This window comes from Plutella xylostella, chromosome 30 (genome assembly GCF_932276165.1).
Source record: "Plutella xylostella chromosome 30, ilPluXylo3.1, whole genome shotgun sequence".
Classification (NCBI taxonomy): domain Eukaryota; kingdom Metazoa; phylum Arthropoda; class Insecta; order Lepidoptera; family Plutellidae; genus Plutella; species Plutella xylostella.
This window is the reverse complement of record NC_064010.1, coordinates 4,829,709-4,848,616: the sequence shown is the minus strand read 5'-3', so window position 1 is coordinate 4,848,616 and position 18,908 is coordinate 4,829,709. Positions and strand designations below refer to the sequence as shown.

The 18,908-nt window shown below is 40.4% G+C and overlaps 1 protein-coding gene across 4 annotated transcripts; it reads left to right on the top strand.

Moving 5' to 3' along the window:
• The first annotated feature begins 1,439 nt into the window (after positions 1-1,439).
• LOC105398310 (carcinine transporter) lies at positions 1,440-18,222 on the top strand. 4 transcript variants are annotated; one of them, XM_048632074.1, is made up of 15 exons: positions 2,687-2,827; positions 3,448-3,601; positions 4,237-4,324; positions 4,677-4,716; positions 5,145-5,251; positions 5,609-5,795; positions 6,744-6,873; positions 8,030-8,158; positions 8,504-8,696; positions 9,016-9,121; positions 9,749-9,996; positions 10,312-10,391; positions 10,722-10,897; positions 17,386-17,558; positions 18,020-18,222. In XM_048632074.1, exons 2-15 carry the CDS (start codon positions 3,529-3,531, stop codon positions 18,078-18,080), a joined length of 1,791 nt encoding a protein of 596 aa, XP_048488031.1. In that variant the 5' UTR covers positions 2,687-2,827; positions 3,448-3,528; the 3' UTR covers positions 18,081-18,222. The 4 variants fall into 4 exon arrangements, with proteins under 4 accessions (XP_048488029.1, XP_048488031.1, XP_048488030.1 ...); XM_048632073.1 differs by having other exon boundaries at positions 4,677-4,764; positions 5,193-5,251; XM_048632072.1 differs by lacking the exons at positions 2,687-2,827; positions 5,145-5,251 and adding an exon at positions 1,440-1,457 and having other exon boundaries at positions 4,677-4,823.
• Positions 18,223-18,908: the final 686 nt, after the last annotated feature.

Below are 18,908 nucleotides of genomic sequence, written 5' to 3'. Positions count from 1 at the left end.
TCTATACCCTTTTATAGTTTTTAAAAATTGGAAAACCTGAACTTCGTAGACTTACTGGTCAATCCTTATACCACTGTGACACGCTGGGAAGAAGTTGGGTATACCTAAGTGGTATAACGTATTTATAACAATACTAGCTGTTCCCGCGGGATTCGCTTCGCATTAAAAAGTTTTCCCGTGGGAATTCCGTGATAAAAAGTAGCCTATGTTCTTTCCCAGGGTCTTGACCATATGTATACCAAATTTCATTCAAATCCGTTCAGTAGTTTTGGCGTGAAAGAGTAACAGACAGACAGACAGACACAGTTACTTTCGCATTTATAATATTAATATTAAATAATATTGGATTGTAATATAAAAATGACATAGTAGGTACTCCATGGTATGTATTAAATATACATTAGGGGCCGTCCATTAATCACGTGAGGTCGTTTTTCTCATTTTTTGACCCCCCCCTCCCCCCTGGTGATATTTGGTGAGGTTTGGGACCTATGTAAAAGCTATTTTTGACTAGAAAAAATATAACGAAAATTGCGTTTTGAATTGAAACGCAACGGCGGGCGAGTCAATCAAGGTAATACTACAAATCGTTCAAATTTTTGCGCCGTTCAAAATTTCGGTTTAGAAATACCTAGCGCTTTTTGGCAAAAAATTAATACACGTGATATCTAACAAGACCCCCCCTCCCCCCACGTGATGTTTCGTGAGGTTTTCCGTAACCCCTCCCCCCCCTTTTGAGCCTCACGTGATTAATGGACGGCCCCTTATACTCAGGTCAATAAAAGTCTGATGACTGTTAAGTGTGTATGCCAGACTGTCATATAAGTAGTTAGGTAGGTAAGTACCTTCTTTCATAATTTCAGGAAACCTTTAACATTTTTTTTTTACTTTTTAGGCCTAAAGAGAATGGCCAAATTTGACCCGCTTTGCAGCCACTACCTAACCTATTAAAATTTGTATTCAGTGATAAAGGTGTTCTAAATGGGGGAAAAATATTAAAAAACAAATCTTAACCACTTTTTATTTAAAAAAATACTTAGTTTGGGGGAAACATCTAGTACAGTACAAAGACTTGATCTTTCAGCACCCATATCTTCGTTCTCCCATGCCTCATATTAATAAAGTTTACATCAGGATATACTGTAGTCATGGGCTACACATCAGTATAATATGTTTCATTAATGGTGGCTCTGGCGGGTCATGGCGCCATAGAGAAATGGCCATTCTTCTTGGCAGTATTTATTTAACACCACTCTAGATAATAGGAATGTGTCGATTCAGGCTCGACCCTCAATAGACATGTGGCCTATTAATTGTCTTGTTAGACATAGTTTAGAGATTTACTTCACAATAGACTCACATCTGATTCAGGCAGCGCCAGTTGTGTTCAGTGAAACTGAAAAAAATAATTGAATAAAGTTATAGTGTCATTTGAAGGAATAAGAAGAAAACCTGTGGTAAGTACTTACCTATCTACTTACATGAATCATTTCATGTTTCAGTAATTAAGTAAATACCTATATATAGGTACAGTTCACCTACAGGCTGTTCCAAAAGTAAGCCTAAAAGGGGTGAGTCTAGGGGTCACTACGAACTACTTTTATGTTCTTAAATTGTTGGCAGTGCAAAAATATATTTTTAATTGGTACAAGTAGAAACTTTGGTGGTGACTTTAAACGCTTTTTACAGGGAGATTAATTTTGGATAGGTACTTACCAACTTATCACGAATTTAAAAAAATCGTAGAAGAAAAGTTTTTTTCGGCTTACTCTTACTACCTACTTAAATACTTACCACTTTTACCCTGTATTTAGGCATAGTTAGATGCGAGCTTAAAGAAAATAGTTCCAGCCGTTAAAACAATTATGCACGCTCATCTGTCGTCATCATCATCATCAATCTCTAGTCATAGAACAACTGAGACCGGATCATTATTAATTATCTTCAGTTTATTTCGTTTGTGAAAAGATAAAAATCATGGCCAATACCTACCTAACCCCTTAGCATGAATTTAATGCTAAGGGGTTAGGTAGGTATTATTACGACGGGATTAAAACTTAACGTAATATCCCTCTTCTTACGCTTGAAGTTTTAGTTTTAAAAAGTCACGTCCACTTATTAAGCTTACTCAATGGAAAAACCAATATTTTTTTCATAAATTTTCAAAATCATAGATAAAAAGTTGTTCAGAAAGATATAGGTAAAGTAACGAAAATGTTCTTCAATCCTCGAGAATCCGTAAATACTTACTATATATTTTTTCATATTTTTCAGCCAAGGTATACCTATGTAGTTAGTATAAATAAATTTCCACTTAATTAAGTACAGGTAGGTATCTAACGTAATCTTTTGCTAATATTTACTCACATCATTTTATAAGCTCAAACCGTAATTAGTAAGCATAATAAAATTAATAAAAAATATCTACTTACCAACTTAGATAGACCCACGCTTCAGATACAATTACAATAAAATTACGGGCTCAGATTTCATTGGATTCTCTTATCACGATGTTTCATTACGATTTTGTTAATAGTAATAAGTAAAGTAAACTATATTTATTACATTAAAAACTTATTTTTAACACCAGTTACATCTAGTTATCACCAGTTGACGCAATTTGCGTGTTTGCTCAAAGAATTATTTCACTAATTTGTTTAATTCCTCCACAAATATTGAAATCGCTTTAAGAGGAGCGGTTTTTTGGATGTTTTTTTCAAAACGTGTCTAGATTTGGTGTCGTCCTAATCTAACTGGCTGTGTTTAATTTATTCGCGTCTTGCTAAAGAAGTTTCATCTGGTTATATTTCACGTAGTTACATAAGTGGTGAGTGTTTAGTATATTTTTTATTTTGGCTCTATCTACAGACCTAGATAGCAAGGTGCTATTGATTCAGTTCTTAATAACTACGATCGTCACCATCAATCCTCTTATCCCTGATCAGGGACATAGGGCTCGCAGTATCTACCTTCATTCACTCGGGTTAGGCGCTCGTTGATCAAGTCTCGCCAGTTTAGTCCAGCCTCAGTTGCCTCTTTCTCAACTGAGCGGCGCTAAGTGGTTTTCGGACGTCCCCTTTTTCTTCTGCCGGGTTCTGATAATGTGACAAAATACGAACATGTACTTACCTAACTAACACACACACACACACACACACACACACACACACACTCACGCCTTGTACTAATTTACTCCCTTGCGGGGTAGGCAGAGGTGCATTGCTGCACCCACTTTTCGCCAGAGTGTTCTGTTAGTCCCAATGTAATAGGGGGCGGGCCTATTGCCATTTTACGGGCACATCCAAGACCCGAGAACAGATATCTGTGTTTAAACAAATATCTGCCCTAACTAACTAGATTAAAAACCTTTTAGAATTACACATCTTCACCTTAGATCATATTTTTGTTACCTATAGTTAAGTACTTACGGCAAAATTTTCTTCCAGCCCCCCCAACTCGAGGTTCCGGTCTTGGTAGCCAGTACAACGTCTCAAAAAGTGTCGTTTAAGGACAGAACTCTCTTCCCGAATGGAATCACATGAGAAGCGCGCAGCCGGCAGCGGCATGACCTTGGAAGTGATGCACGGAGCCACCTTGAACGGTCAGTATGATGGTCAGCCGTCAGCGAATGACAGTATCTGAGGCGTTAAGGTGAGCATCCACCTTCCGCCATCGCTCGCAACGGACCTATCGCATTCAGTATTCTTTGTATAGAAATTCACAGCAGTGCGTCCACTTCATCGGTATTGCCGACGCCTCGCCGTTTCTCCATATATTTATGAAAATCCGTTTGGTCAGATACGTACGATACCGATAGGTGGACGCTTATCTTTAGCAGGTACAACCATTGTTGATGTGAAGTAACTCTTCTGTTGCCTTTGCTCTGAAGGGCTAGTACGGGGCGCATTTAAGACGTGACAAGAGTTTTGCATCGCGCTCACTCACATCGCGCAGCCTCAAGAGCGAGCGCGACGGAGAACTCTTGTCACCTCTTAATAGCGTCCTGTGCTACAGGGCCTGATTGGCTAATTTTGTCACCACGTTTTCAGTTACCTCCCGTTGATGATGTTACATGATTACTTATATCGATCGATAGCCTTCCATTCACCATTATACCAGTGGCGAACAGCATGAGTGAGTGAGTAGCTACATAGGTACTTCACATATGCCTACCCTGAAAGGGAAGACTTCACGTACTCAAGTATACCTATAAATTTAAGTTTATTGCAATTTCAGGTGCTGAAAATGGAGTCACGACCCCTCCGGATCGCTCGCACCTGGTCAAGGACTTCGATGACTTGTTGCCCTACGTGGGAGAGTTTGGGTGAGTCATTATTTTTTTCATAAAACGTACTTAAACTTATTTCTCCCGTTGGGATGAGTTTTAACGTGCGAACCCCCGATATCTTACCATATAAGAGATTGTTTCATTTGAAAAGCAGTCCCTTTGTTAATGGCCATAGCACCATCTTTTTAATCTGAAACGCAGGAGAAACTCTGAATACCTATTATGCAGGTACTTATATTATTATTATTATGTCTTACCATCTCGGGACAATGGAGTCCCGGGCATTTGGTGGCCTTGCATGGGGACAAAGCCAACAAGTAGAGGTCCGTTTGACAACATTTTTTTTATTATTTTCTTCTTCTCTCTAACCCCTCCTCTCCCCCCGCAGCTGGTACCAGCGTATCCTCTTCCTGCTGATGATCCCGTACGCGTTCTTCTTTGCGTTCGTGTACTTCGCGCAGATCTTCATGACGGTGGTGCCGGAGCAGCACTGGTGCCGCGTGCCTGAGCTGGCCAACCTCACACTAGAACAAAGGTACGGGTCTAAAGATCCACAGGAATAACAAAAGAAAGTCGTAGTCGTGGCACAAAGGTACTTATAGATAGGCTCTACAGATACAATGAAAGGCTCTGCAGTTACAGTGAAAGGCTCTACAGATACAGCGAAAACAAAAGAAAGTCTACCCGTGGGACAAATTTAGGCTCTAACAGAGCAAACTAGTAACTAACAACAAAAGAAAGTCGACCTCCAAAGCTAACTAACCAGAAAGGTAAGTACCAGAACCTGGCTCATTCGTACAGAGCCTTGTTGGATGTCAGGTCTAACCCCAGCTTGGTCCATGTCACTGAGGCTGGAGCGTTCTTCTTCGCGTTCGTGTACTTCGCGCAGATCTTCATGACGGTGGTGCCGGAGCAGCACTGGTGCCGCGTGCCTGAACTGGGGAACCTTACAGTGGAACACAGGTAAGACTGGAAAAATCCTCAAGGCTAACTATGCATAGGGGTATTGGAATAAAGGTAAGGGTTTACAGACTGCAGAGACAGCAGTGAAGACAAAAAAGTCGCTTGGAACAAAGGTACTGTCTATAGAGCAGTGAAGACAAAAGAAAGTAGACATCCCTAACAAGAACCTTCCTCATTTGACTACTACCGGATGAGGACCTGTCAAAGGTAATCTTCATGGGTTGGCTAGAACAGTAAAAAGAATGACGAGTAGGATTTGTGGAGGAGGGCCTAAAGCCAAACAACACTTAACCCCCTAAAAACCAAAGCAAAACGGGAAAAACGAGTGTTAGTTTAAAAGTTATGTTTCTTTTTCAGACGCCACCTCTCGATCCCATTGACCGAAGACCAGAACTTCGAAAGATGCTTCATGTACGATGTGGATTGGAAGTCAATATTAGACGCTGGAGTGTCGACTCCAGATAGAACATGGCCGACCAAGGAGTGCCACCAGGGCTGGGAGTTCAACTACACTGATGTGCCGTATGAGACCATTGCTTCACAGGTTAGGAGTTTCTTCCCTTACTTATCATCATCATGTCATGGACACCATCTCAAAATGCTTTCCAATTATAGCAGATTTACGTTTTTGAATGGTTGTCCATTATTTTCCTAAGGGTGTGAGTAAGAAATGAGTACTCAGAGCTAGCTGGAGTATGGTTCAGCCGTAGTGCAAGCATGTTGCAACTGATGCTAATCTAACTGGCTTATTTATACTCCAGCAAAGTCTCTAATAATCTAGATCTATTATTTATAACCTACACGCTAAGAAGAAGACAAATACAGTCACTTGGAGAGACGTCTTTGGTGCATTGTAGTCATGCTTACAAATGCATAACATGTTAAATGATTGTGATAACATCATCATAGTTACGCATAAACTCAATGATGGAACGACAATAAACAAAGGACTGAAACTATTTGCTGTTATCATTAACACCTATTTAGCTTAAGTAATCTTATAGTGAACATAGCAATTGAGTTGCGCAAGCAGTGAAAAGGACTCCAAACTCAGCATGTTCCACACCTCTATCACCTCTATACATAAAAACATACTTACAATATGCTTAAGAAGACACTACTGTAATCCCCAAAGAGGTAGCCAAAGGTGACTCGCGTAAGAGCCCCCCTTTTTCGCAGTACATTTTTGTAGGTAACTCACGTGATAGGTCACGAGCAGTATCGCCGTTTCTAACCTACCTTATGGTAGGTACACATCTATAATCCAGATGTGCGGGTTTCCTAACGATGTTTTCCTCCACCTATAATCACATAGGATAATTGAAGTCAAATAAATTATATCCATAAAATTCATAATGAATCCATTTCTACATGCCAGGATTTGAACCCACGGCCTTACGAATGAGAGCCTATATAGACCATCACACCACCACAACTCCAATCCTATAATCCTGGTAAGTATACAATCCTTCATCTCTGTCTCCCGTTCCAGCTGGGCTGGGTGTGTGACAAGGACAACTATCCGGCGACAGCTCAGGCAGTGTTCTTCTGTGGGGCAATAGTCGGCGGACTGATCTTCGGATGGATCGCCGACAAGTATGGAAGGATCCCGGCTTTGATTGGTAAGTTCGCCTCTCAGTTCTTAGATGATCCATGTTGGTATAGATGGTCGTTACGTAGTTAGGTACACTGTACAGGTGAAACTTTATCAGTGAGCCTCCCGTCATAAAAACCCACCTGTATGATCTTTTATGTCCCTAACCCTATACTTAACTAAAAAATAATTTGGGTTCTTATTTTTAACAAAAAAAATTGATACCTAGGTACTCTAATTACCCTATGTAGATGGCAACAATACAAATTCTATCAAGATAGTTTGGTTCTTAGGTAGGTAAAATTAAATACTTGTACTTGTAACCAAGTCATTAACGCAGGTTAACAAATTAATTATAGTCATTAATACTTGTAAACAAGTTAATTAATGTCGTAAAATCGTAATTACAAAACTACTTTGGATTTAGCAAAAGGATTTGCTATTATTTACTTTACAATCATGTGTTACATTTAGGTGTTAGGTACATACTTGGCGCACAGTAACTCGTTTTGTGTGAATATTCGCAGTTAGCTACCTACTTAGGACTCTTTGTGTAAACAAATGTTTACCCAGATGATGTAATGATGTCTCTACCTAATTATTACGTAGCTTCGTAGATTTATATTTTGATATAGGTGCCTAGCTAAGAGCTATTTGCTGCTATAGAAACCAGAAACCATCTTCCCAGCTTTGATTATTTTATCATTATCATCAGTAGAATCTGTCAACCCACTACAGGGTATTAGGCCACCACGCTAACGTCAAGTTCCACGTTGATGCAATAAAAATATTTCGTTAAACTGACTTTTTAATTTATCTGGATTATACTGGATATAAGGGCAGATTTTTTTACTAGCCAGATGAATAAAAGTTAAGTATCTGAATATTATAGGGCTGATTTTTAAATGGTCAGATAAATGCATCTGAGTAATAAAATTGTTGCTGTCACTTTCTAATACTAAACTTCACATGCGACAGCATCAGAATTATTCCTCAAATAACTTTTATCTAACTATTAAAAAATCATCCCTTAAACAGTAATGGGGATTTTATTCGTCAGATAACATTTATCTACTTAAAAAAAAAAAAAAAAAAAAAATTAGGTATATAATATGGGTGTCTAGCCAGAAATAAATTACTATTATTATAAATAAATTACTACATATATATATATTTGTTTCCAGGCACAAACATGTGTGGCTTCGCGGCGGGGGTGGGCACCGCGTTTGCAAACAGTTTTTGGTCCTTCTGCCTCTGCCGGTTCCTCGTCGGACTCGCCTATGACAACTGCTTCATGGTCATGTATATTATTGGTGAGTGATCACTTCTTCTTCTTTGGTGATAAAAACTAGAGCAATGGACAAGGGTTTGTCACCATGGTGAAAGGATTGGATAGGATAGATTACTTATCCTATCAGTCACTGACTTTTCAGGGTATGACGGACGTTCAATAATCATAAGGTACAGTTAATACTCCACTCAAGGAGGCTCCTTCCATGCACACATATGTGTCAATATTATAATGATCCTACATAGGTATAAATAAAGTCTAAATGGTCTATCTTTTACTACTTCCCTTGCGGGTTAGACAGACGTATGTTTCTAAAAGTCTGTTTTGACCTTTACAATTTTTTAAAACCATGTTTTTCCGTCCCCAGTGATAGAATACGTCGGTCCAAAATGGCGGACGTTCGTGGCGAACATCTCCATAGCTGTCTACTTCACGTTCGCGGCGTGTCTACTGCCGTGGATCGCACTCGGGGTGGCCAACTGGCAGGTGTATACTCTCATCACGAGCGTGCCTCTAGGCCTGGCTATCTTCACGCCATGGGTTGTACCGGAGAGTGCCAGGTATTTGTAGTTTTATACTTTTTAACTACATCGATCAAACAAAATACTGATCATTATCACGACCCTTCACGTCGCAACTGCTGGGGCTCGGGTCTCCTTCCAATGAACGAAGGGTTTTTTAGTTCTAGTCCACCACGCGGGCCTAGTGCGGGTTGGTGAACTCAGAACAGATACTTTGAAAAAAACTGCACAGACAGGATTATTAATTGGGGGCCATTTATCGCTAAAAGCGGTATCTTTCAGGCAGCCTCTGACATTCGACTTTTTAAGATTTAATGATAAGTAGGTACATTCTCTAACTCATCAATTTTTTTTACAGATGGTTAATATCACAAGGACGCATCGATGAGTCTATTACAATACTGAAGAAATGTGAAAGGCTAAATGGCAAGAAGATCCCCGATCACATACTGAAGGAATTCAGAGTAAGTTATTTCCTACCTCATAACGGTTATATTTTAATAAAATGATTGGGTCATATAAATTGCATATATGATTACTTGTTAAATTGGTCGGTTAATAGTAATTTTTTATTTAAAATTGCGGGTAGCCGGAAGTCGCTGGATGAGGAAGGCCAAGGATCGAGTGTTGTGGAAGAGGCCTATGTCCAGCAGTGGATGATTATTGGCTGATGATGATGATGATGATGATGAATGTTCGGTTCGGTGTGGTAACCCCACTATAGCGTTTAGAATAGAATAGAATAGAATACTACTTTATTGACTAAACAGAACACAAATAACAATTTATAATACAGTGAATACAACGCAATAGGCGGCCTTATCGCTAAAAGCGATCTCTTCCAGGCAACCTTTGGGTGGAGGAGAGACTAAAAGAATAAATGAGGAAGGTGTACAAATGATGTAGTAAACATTCAGTTTTAATAATAAATACTTAAATACATACATACATAATATACTCAAAGATAGAGGAAATAGTTACAAAGATTATATAATATAGAGGTACTAAAGCAAGATGGAGGAAAGATAACGTTTTTCCCTTGTCAGTCATTTATCTTTACTAGTTCGCTAATCCCAAATTCTCTTCCCCAGGAAACGGCAACAGAAATAGCCAAGGAATCCGAGCAGCTTAAAAACTTCTCCGTTTTGGACCTGTTCAGGTCTCCTCGTCTGCGTCGAAACAGCTTGCTCCTCTTCATCATATGGATGTCCATTGCGATGGTGTTCGATGGCCACGTCAGGAATGTGGGGTCTTTGGGCCTGGACATGTTTCTGACGTTCACTGTGGCGACGGCTACGGAGTTCCCCGCTGATCTTCTGTTGACGCTGATCTTGGATTCGTAAGTGAATCTTGTTTTTTTTAAATGGTTTTAGTTCGAAGAGTTGTTGGCCTACGGAGGTCCAGTGGGGCTACCACCACCGAACATTAGCAATTAACAATCTGTAGTATCGCTCGCCTGTCAAACATCTGTCAGATCAATATAAGTTACGTCAGACTTGATAAGCGAGCGACGCTCCTTAATGATTGTTAATTGCTAATGTTCAGTGGTGGTAACCCCACAGATATACTGCCTCTTTGTCCTCCAATGTTATGATTATTTAGTCTTAGACCGTAATTTACTAGCATAGATTATATTCATCAAAACGTGTTTCAGTGTGGGTCGTCGTTGGCTGGCCTTCAGCTCCATGGCTTTGAGTGGAGTCTTCAGTCTGCTGGCCACGGCTGTTCCTATTGGTAAGAAATATAACTTCCTATTATTGCTTTTTCATATCTCATATTAATTTCAAAAGTTCTACTGAAATTGTGCCTTACGTACGTATTTTTCTTATGTACCTTCAATAGGAAACGTATCCCTCGTACGATGGCTTTGATGCCCATCTGTCTTTTAAGAACCTAAGAGCCTTACTACCATAACTTAGACAGCATTTAACAGATGTTTAGCGCTGTCTAACGGCTAACAAATATGCCAAATTTCGTTTTAAATACTTGTTGAACAATTATAAAGTTTTTTGTGGTAGTAAAGTATATCTCCTTGGCATTAATAACCTCCGCCTTCCTTCGCAGGTATCCCCTCTGCCTCCCTAGCTATAGTGGGTAGGTTCGCCGTGAACATTTCCTTCAACATCGGCATGCAGTACGCAGCCGAACTGTTGCCTACCGTCGTTAGGGGACAGGGACTCGCCGCTATACACATCATGGGATATGTGGCCACGATACTGGTGCCTTATATAGTTTATTTGGTAAGTATTTCACAGTCTGTTGAAATGGTAGGGCCATATAATAGACGCATTTTTCCTGAAATAAAAATGACATATTATGTATCTAGCCTATCTGAAACCTAGTTAAACATTGTGAGATATGGCGTTTCGACTTTCTCCGTGTTCGGCATCATAAGGGTCACAGTGACAGTTAAATAAAGTCCATTTTTCTCTCCACCTTTAATTTGCAAGGTGCGGGTGCCTATATAAATAGAGTGAGTCGCCCGCGCGCTTCAGTTGTAATATCACCATGCAGAAATGACTAGGTTTCAGATAGGCTAGATACATAATATGTCATTTTTATTTCAGGAAAAATGCGTCTATTATGTAGTCTGAGCCTATCTGAAACCTAGTTAAACATTGTGAGATGTGTTTATTATCGCATGGTGGAGAGAAAACCAACTGTGACCCATGAGCTACTGATGAGTATATCAGTAGAGAAATATTTGAATCTATAAATTTATAATGCATAGATTTCTAGGTAATAGATATACTAAAAAGAAAGGTATAAGTATACATAAACTCAAACTCAAACTCAAACTCAAAATTTTTTATTCATCGTACAAATATAAAATTTTCTGATGAACGTCAATTTTTACAAATTACTCTCCGTTCGGATAAGGGGGGGCTCTTTCTGTCTAAGGAGAAGAACGGAGGCAAGAAACTCCTGAGCCATCTTTTCAAAAAAAGACTTAAAACTAGTTGGTATACAATACATATAAGCTTAATAATTATTATTATAATAATATGAGCAGAGCTAACTACTTATCACAGCCATGCATTAACGTCCTCTAAGTAATCATCAATTTTATAATAAGCTTTTTTACTGAGTTTCTCTTTAATGTAACACTTAAACTTATTCTCTGGCATTTGAGCAACTTCTGCTGGAAGCTTATTATAAAATCTAATACAGTACCCTAAAAACGATTTATTAACTTTCGCCAGACGCATCGCTGGAAAAGCCAGCTTATGCTTGTTCCTAGTATTAATGTCATGATTACTGCCAATTGTATCAAAAGTTGAAATATTCTTTCGTACATACATTAAATTGGAAAAAATGAACTGACATGGAACTGTAAGGATGTTAATTTCTTTAAATAGTTCTCTCAATGAATCCCTGGAACCAAGTTTGTATATAGAGCGGATGGCTCTTTTCTGTAATACAAATATAGTTTCAATATCAGCTGCTCTACCCCAAAGCAAAATGCCATACGATAATAAGCTGTGGAAATAACTAAAGTAAACTAATCTGGCGGTTTCAACGTCGGTCAGCTGTCTAATTTTCCGTACAGCAAAAGCTGCGGAGCTCAACCTTCCAGACAATTTTTCAATGTGAGGTCCCCACTGTAACTTTGAATCTATAGTCATCCCAAGAAAGACAGTATCATTAACTAGGTCCAATTTATTCCCATCTAGAATAATGTTAGTATCGCATTGTCTAACATTCGGCAGTGTAAATTTAATACATTTCGTTTTCTTAGAATTCAATAGAAATTGAAAGACTTAAGTACTTCCTTATTATTCCTGACTTGTCAGAAAGTTATGGAAGGTATGTACCTATACATATAGGTAGGTATTTATACATATGGATACACACAGTGCCTCTTCGAAAGCAATACTTATAAGTAATTATTGATCAAAATCTTGTTATTGTCAAGGCAATATTTTTAACATACACTAGCCGAATGGATGGAACCAGTGAAATACTTTGCAACAATATTTAAAAGCTGTAAAGTGTAGAATATCGATCCAGCCCGCTGGGGCTCAGGTCAGCACATGCTGACTAGGGTATGTAATTCTGGACTGACCTCAGAAATGCAGCAGCCGACCCTGGAGTGGACTCAGTCAGCCCCGTACGAAGACACGGCCTGCAACACCTGGCGCGGCATCTAGTCCTTGGAACGAGGAGTGGTGCTTGAAGGGAAGATAATTTTACTAAATATCTCAGCCTCATCAGCTACTGGAAAAGATTAGATGAAGGCTGTGACACTGGCGGATAACTAAGTATTCAGTTTTTCAAAACATAATGCAGGTAACTATATTCATATTCTAGATTGACAAGTAACACACAGTCTAATTTTGTATTCTAACTAACTCGGTGGTTAACGAGTTCCTGTGCAGTCCTACTAGGAAGGAAAGTTATTTTATAAGGCTTTGCACTGATTTTGTGGACTACTATCATTCTGTATCATCATGTGTGAATATTATGAGCTTCTGGCAGCATTCCTTGGTAGATGACATCAATTAATAAAGATTGATTAACACAACAATAACAATTATAATAGTTGATAAATGAAACCCGGCTAACATGTCTTAACTGGGTAAGTAAATGATCAGTCATGCCACCAGGATAAGTAAAATGTTCAGTACTTCATATGAAAAACATTAACAAGGTCACCTTTAGGTATGTTCGTCAACACTAAGGGCAGGTCTCGGCCAAAACCTTAAGGCTTCGCCTTGTTGCAACTTCAAAGGTACGTAGGTAGGTACCTACTTACATTGTTGTAGGTTCGATTTTGAAACCATTAAGTCAACCTAGATAAAACAAAATAAAATAGCTCGATTAAATAAAGATGGTACGTAAAGATGTTAGTTGTACCTGATCAGACCTGGATGCAACGACAGCCAACATAGACTCTCTAATCTGTGGAAGCAACAATCATGGTGGCGGGAACATGGACAGTTGGACGAGCCACCTCGAGCCTGACTTATCAATCAGAACTGACAGTTCGCCGACAGCAGATAGCTTGCGGCTATCTATAGGTAAACTTAGGTAGTTAGCTATACCCAAGAAAAAGTCCTTGGACATCGATATGACAGTGGAACGGCGAATAACTGTGACACTCTTTAAAACAAAAAGGCTTGTTGTTGTTGTCCAGCTAAGGAAGGTTACCTACTTCAGCGACCTGGTATTGCATTCTGAAAGAACTGCGAAGAGTTAATAATATATTATGACTAATAATTATTACTTATTTAGAAAGTTTTCCGCAAACTCTAATAAATCAAGCAGCTATCACGTCACCGCTGCCCGGTTATAACTCTGTACTAGCTTAGTAGATATATATACCAGTTCTAGCCTTCAGCTAGAGGCCAGAGAGCTCCTAAATGAGATGCGAGTACGAGCATGACACAAGTAATTTTTTACTTGGTAAGTAACTAGTTACGTAACTAACTGAAAGATCCATAAAACAGATTACTCAAAATGGAATTGTGAAAACGGCACGTCTGCATCTTAACCAGTCAGTCTAAGTAGTTTCAGCAGATACAGTGTTGAAAAATAGTTATGAAAAGTTTGCGCCAGAATCGAATTAAAAATACATTTTCATTAGAGAAGCCGTTTAGGCATGAATAGGTACTTTCACCCTTTGAATTGTGCTCCAAATGATGACCTTCGAAATTCATAGAAATTTAATGACGACTGCCATTGTTTATTATCTAGCCCAGTAAATTGAGTTGGGCTACGGCTACACGTGATGTGATACACAGAACACAGTAGGTATATGCATGTTCCCAGAATAGTGGAAGTTATAATTTTACCAAAAGGTAGTCGTCTCGTGCAAGAGCACCGTTACTCGATTTATTCGATACACAACTAGTAGACAGCTGCTGCGTAGGAGGTTCACGCATTTTTCAACAAAGAGCTCGGACACACACTCACAATCCACTGGGACATAAGGAAGACAGCTTATATGGTGTCACTCAGAAACCGCGATGACACTCTGATCATGATCACCCGACAGTAGGATCATAATAAATTCGGTAACTTGTGAAGCGGTATGGTATAACAACAGCGACTTTCACGAAATCAGGAATTAGCTCAGTGCTTTCAGGTTGAACACTCGCCGGTGGGATTCACTTTGCTCACAGCCGAGAAAAGAAAAGACTCAAAGCTGGAATCTGCCGATGTGTCATGACACTTAAGATAGTGTCTGGGGGGTCACTTTATATGACGAAAAACGAACTTTCAGTCCACTGCGGCGCGAGCCGCTCTATCTGTTTGTATGTATTAAACGTGCCGATTGCACGACAGCTCTCGTTCGTTCGTTTCTCATCAGTATAGAGTAACGCTCCTGTACTTACCGTGCGTCACCATTCCCATGAGCAGTCCAATGATCTTTAGGCAGTTTAGAACAAAAGCTGCATTAGACAGTTTCTTCAGCAGACATCGAAATAAAAAATTGATTGCACAACTATCCCCAGGAGCAGTCTACAGGTCACTTTGGGCAGTTCAGAAGAAAGCTGCTTTAATAGAATACCCTACCTCAGCGGAGGCATCAAATTGAAGTACTATAACACTTTTAGAAGCGGTGCACGTTACCCGATTTGTCGTCATCCATGCCGATGCGGCTACGGCGACTGCAGGTGGTTACTCAGGCTTCGTTGGTGTGCCCTTGTGTGGCTAACATGACCAACCTTGGCAGTAAACGTTCGTCTGCATATGCCAAAATCACTGATGAATAGCGCACGTTACTCGATACCTTCTAAATAAGTCACTCATAATGATGGCTGATGATGATGATGACCGTGCTAGCAATAGTGCAGGCGGTTCCGCTGAGCATAAAATCTCTTCCCAGACAGGGGGCGTTTGGATCTGGCAACCAGAACAGGAGTGCCAGTTGTGCGCAGCGATGCAGGTGGGACAACACAGCCGCCAGGGCAGGAGTACATGGCTGGGTCTATGCAGCGATGCAGGTAGCACAAACCGGTGGCCAGGGCCAGGACCGGGTGTACAGTCGCCAGGGCAGGAGTGCATGGCTGGGTCTATTCAGCGATGCAGGTACCACAAACCGGTGGCCAGGGCCAGGACCGGGTGTACGCTACGATGCAGGTGGCACGAGACGGCGGCCAGCGCAGGAGCACAGGGCCGGGTGTATGCTGCGATGCAGGTGGCACGAACCGGTGGCCAGGGCAGGAGCGCAGGGCCGGGTGTACGCTGCGATGCAGGTGCCACGAGACGGCGGCCAGCGCTGGAGCACAGGGCCGGGTGCAGGTTACACGAAACTTCAATTTCACCGAATCGGCCTGCCTACCCTCAGCGGGTAGGTACCGGCGGATCACATTACTCGCCGCACATGCCACAATGTCCCAACATACTGAAACTCGGAGCCACGTGCTTCCTGTACAAAATCCTATGACGGTCCTGGAAAGCTCCTGTTTGTAAAGCCTTACATAAGCTATAATCAAGTGCATTATTGTAATAGCAAAGTTTTTATCAACTGTTTTCTAAAAATATTAGAAATTGAGGGTAGAAAAATATATTTTTATTATTTTTTCCTGTATAATATTAACATATGCTTTACTTAAAGCGGTCATTAATGTAAGTATCTAGCTCAAGCGCCACTAGTAGGACCGGAATATGTGATCAATCATCACCACGACTATTGAATCGGACCCTACTGCGTGGGATAAAAACCCCAAGCGCCGGAGCATTATGACCAGTGGCTGAGCTTTTAAAAGCAGTAAATAATAGCATTTTACTCACGGCTTATCAACTCAAACCTTCGTTGCGAAATCCTCAGGAATGGCTGCGTGCGCAGCAGCCGGCAGGCCCCGCGCCGCCTGGTCTGCATCACGCTACAGCTCCCGGTAGCGAGGACTCCGCAAATTCAATATTATATTTTCCCCGTCGGAGCGAAGCCGACGAGAACCGTGGCTACATTGAGCCATCTTGCCGAAGTGTTCACTTCAAAAATCAAAAACCAACTGAGGCGCGCGGGCGACTCACTCTATTTATATAGGCACCCGCACCTTGCAAATTAAAGGTGGAGAGAAAAATGGACTTTATTTAACTGTCACTGTGACCCTTATGATGCCGAACACGGAGAAAGTCGAAACGCCATATCTCACAATGTTTAACTAGGTTTCAGATAGGCTCAGACTACATAATATTGTGTTGTTTCCAACAGTGACATTGACGTGTTGCGATATTATCAATAATGCTGGGATAAAAAAAAAGATAAAAATCTGTATAAGCTTTATGCGGCTGTTCTCCCAGTTGTGAAAACGTCCTGAAAGGTCTAGTCTAACTTTTGAAGTCAGCAAATTTGAACACATAAGTTAAAAGTTAAACACGTAATTATATCACTAGTATTTAAATGCAATACGTGTACACCTTCCTCTTCTACTCAATAAGTCTCTCATTCACCCAAAGGTTGCCTGGAAGAGATCGCTTTTAGCGATAAGGCCGCCTATTGTGCTTACTCCTTTTGTAATTTAATGTATGTTGTGTGTTTTGTTCAATAAAGCTATATTGTATTGTATTGTAATTCTAGAGCGGCATTTAACTACCTAGTTATCTTAGGTAACCCAGTGAAGTTCACAAATTTATTAGCATTTAGCTGCCTAAACGGATCGCCATTCGCTTCACCTCTCTCGCGAAAAGCTCGCAGTTGACAGCGACGTTTACGTTACGTTTATGTGTGCTGTGACCTTTAATCACCTTTCTAACCACTCCTAACCCTACCCACCAGGCGACCATAGCCAAGGAGATCCCACTTCTGACCCTGGGAGCGCTCGGCATCGCCGGCGGGTGCCTCTGTCTGCTGCTGCCCGAGTCCACCGGCCAGGCCATGCCGCAGACCATGGAGGATGGGGAGAACTACGGCAGGGGACAACGGTTCTGGGATGTGCCGTGTTTGCTGAAGTGAGTTGGTAGCGATAGTGAATAAGTCCAGTAAATGCTATTGCACCTGCAGCTTAATGTGAGGCCCCATTGGTGCTTTGAGCCGCCTCGTCGCAAAGGGACGATCGTCCAAACGTCTCTAAAAATGGCGATAAGTCGAGGTGATACGAAATTTATGACATAAGATATCGTCGTCGGTCCAAGACCATAATGGCCATTAATTTTATTGTACTCTGGAACTTTGTCAAATGGGATGCAAACGTTTCGACTGTTAATTAATTTGAATAGATAATTCTTACAACAGGGTGACAAAATGTTGACCGACACGGTCAGAAGAAAACTCCTTAATTTGGTCGGTTAATTGTATTGCGAATTATGTCAGATGTTAACTTAAAACCAAGGAAGAGTCACCTAAAATACGTACCTACCTATATTGCACTTACCTCTTTTATTTAAAAATGCATTTTGTTCGTTTGTTACAGGAGGAAAGCTGCGAAAAACGCAAAAAGTAACAACAAGGAAGAAGAAAATGGTCGTTATTAATACTTATGTTTAGTTACCGTCACAGAATAATGACTCGGTACTGTGTATCTACCCCTACTCTTACTTATCTACTGGCTACTACTTACCTAACTAATAAATCTGACTTTTGTAAAATAAAATAAAGCTTACAAAATAAACACTATAGTTGATGTTTCATTTAAAAAACGAAGGGAACCTGAATGAATTTCCTGATACGTTGAAAAATCAGCCCTAAGTAAATGGTTTTGACAGCTCTAGTAGTCAGACGTCGACCGGTGGTGTGGACACCACGAATTGGGAAGAGTAATGTGGGAATTAAGTCCTCCTGCCCGCTGGTCCGACGACCTTTGAGAGTTGGCCGGTTGTGGCTGGATGAGTAAGAGGCCTTCTATAGCAGTTGATTAAGGGCTGATGATGATGATGATGATGATGGAAGTATTGCAAACAGACTAGGTACTTATAATATTGAGAGGCAGGATGTGGAACGTAAAATATATACAACAAAACATGCAAAAATGAAATTTCACTGTTATTTAAAAATGAAGGAGTCACTTTTGTAAATACGCGTTTGGTAGTTCCGCTGGATAAGTATGGAAAATAAAATAAAACGTAAACATTCCATTCGATAGCGATGTGTTCTTATCGTGTCGATGACAAACACTAGAGTACCCCGAAAACAGAGTCGTGAGCACAAGTTTCGATCCTCCGTTAACGTTGCGTATCGTCAACTGTCACTGTCAAAATGTAAGGCAAAGTTAGTTCCAAAAGTGACATTTGTTTTTTCCATATGTTAGGTTGAATTTCACCAAACACTAAACGTATTTAGTAGCCTGTCATACTTCTGTCAGT

What these genes read in the sequence shown, in the direction of transcription:
- LOC105398310 (XM_048632072.1), top strand. Translation starts at nt 3,529, where the DNA reads ATGGAATCACATGAGAAGCGCGCAGCCGGCAGCGGCATGACCTTGGAA. An exon ending in ATGAGACCATTGCTTCACAG is followed by an intron (nt 5,796 to 6,743) that starts GTTAGGAGTTTC and finishes CTCCCGTTCCAG; the next exon opens with CTGGGCTGGGTGTGTGACAA. An exon ending in ACATACTGAAGGAATTCAGA is followed by an intron (nt 9,122 to 9,748) that starts GTAAGTTATTTC and finishes TCTCTTCCCCAG; the next exon opens with GAAACGGCAACAGAAATAGC.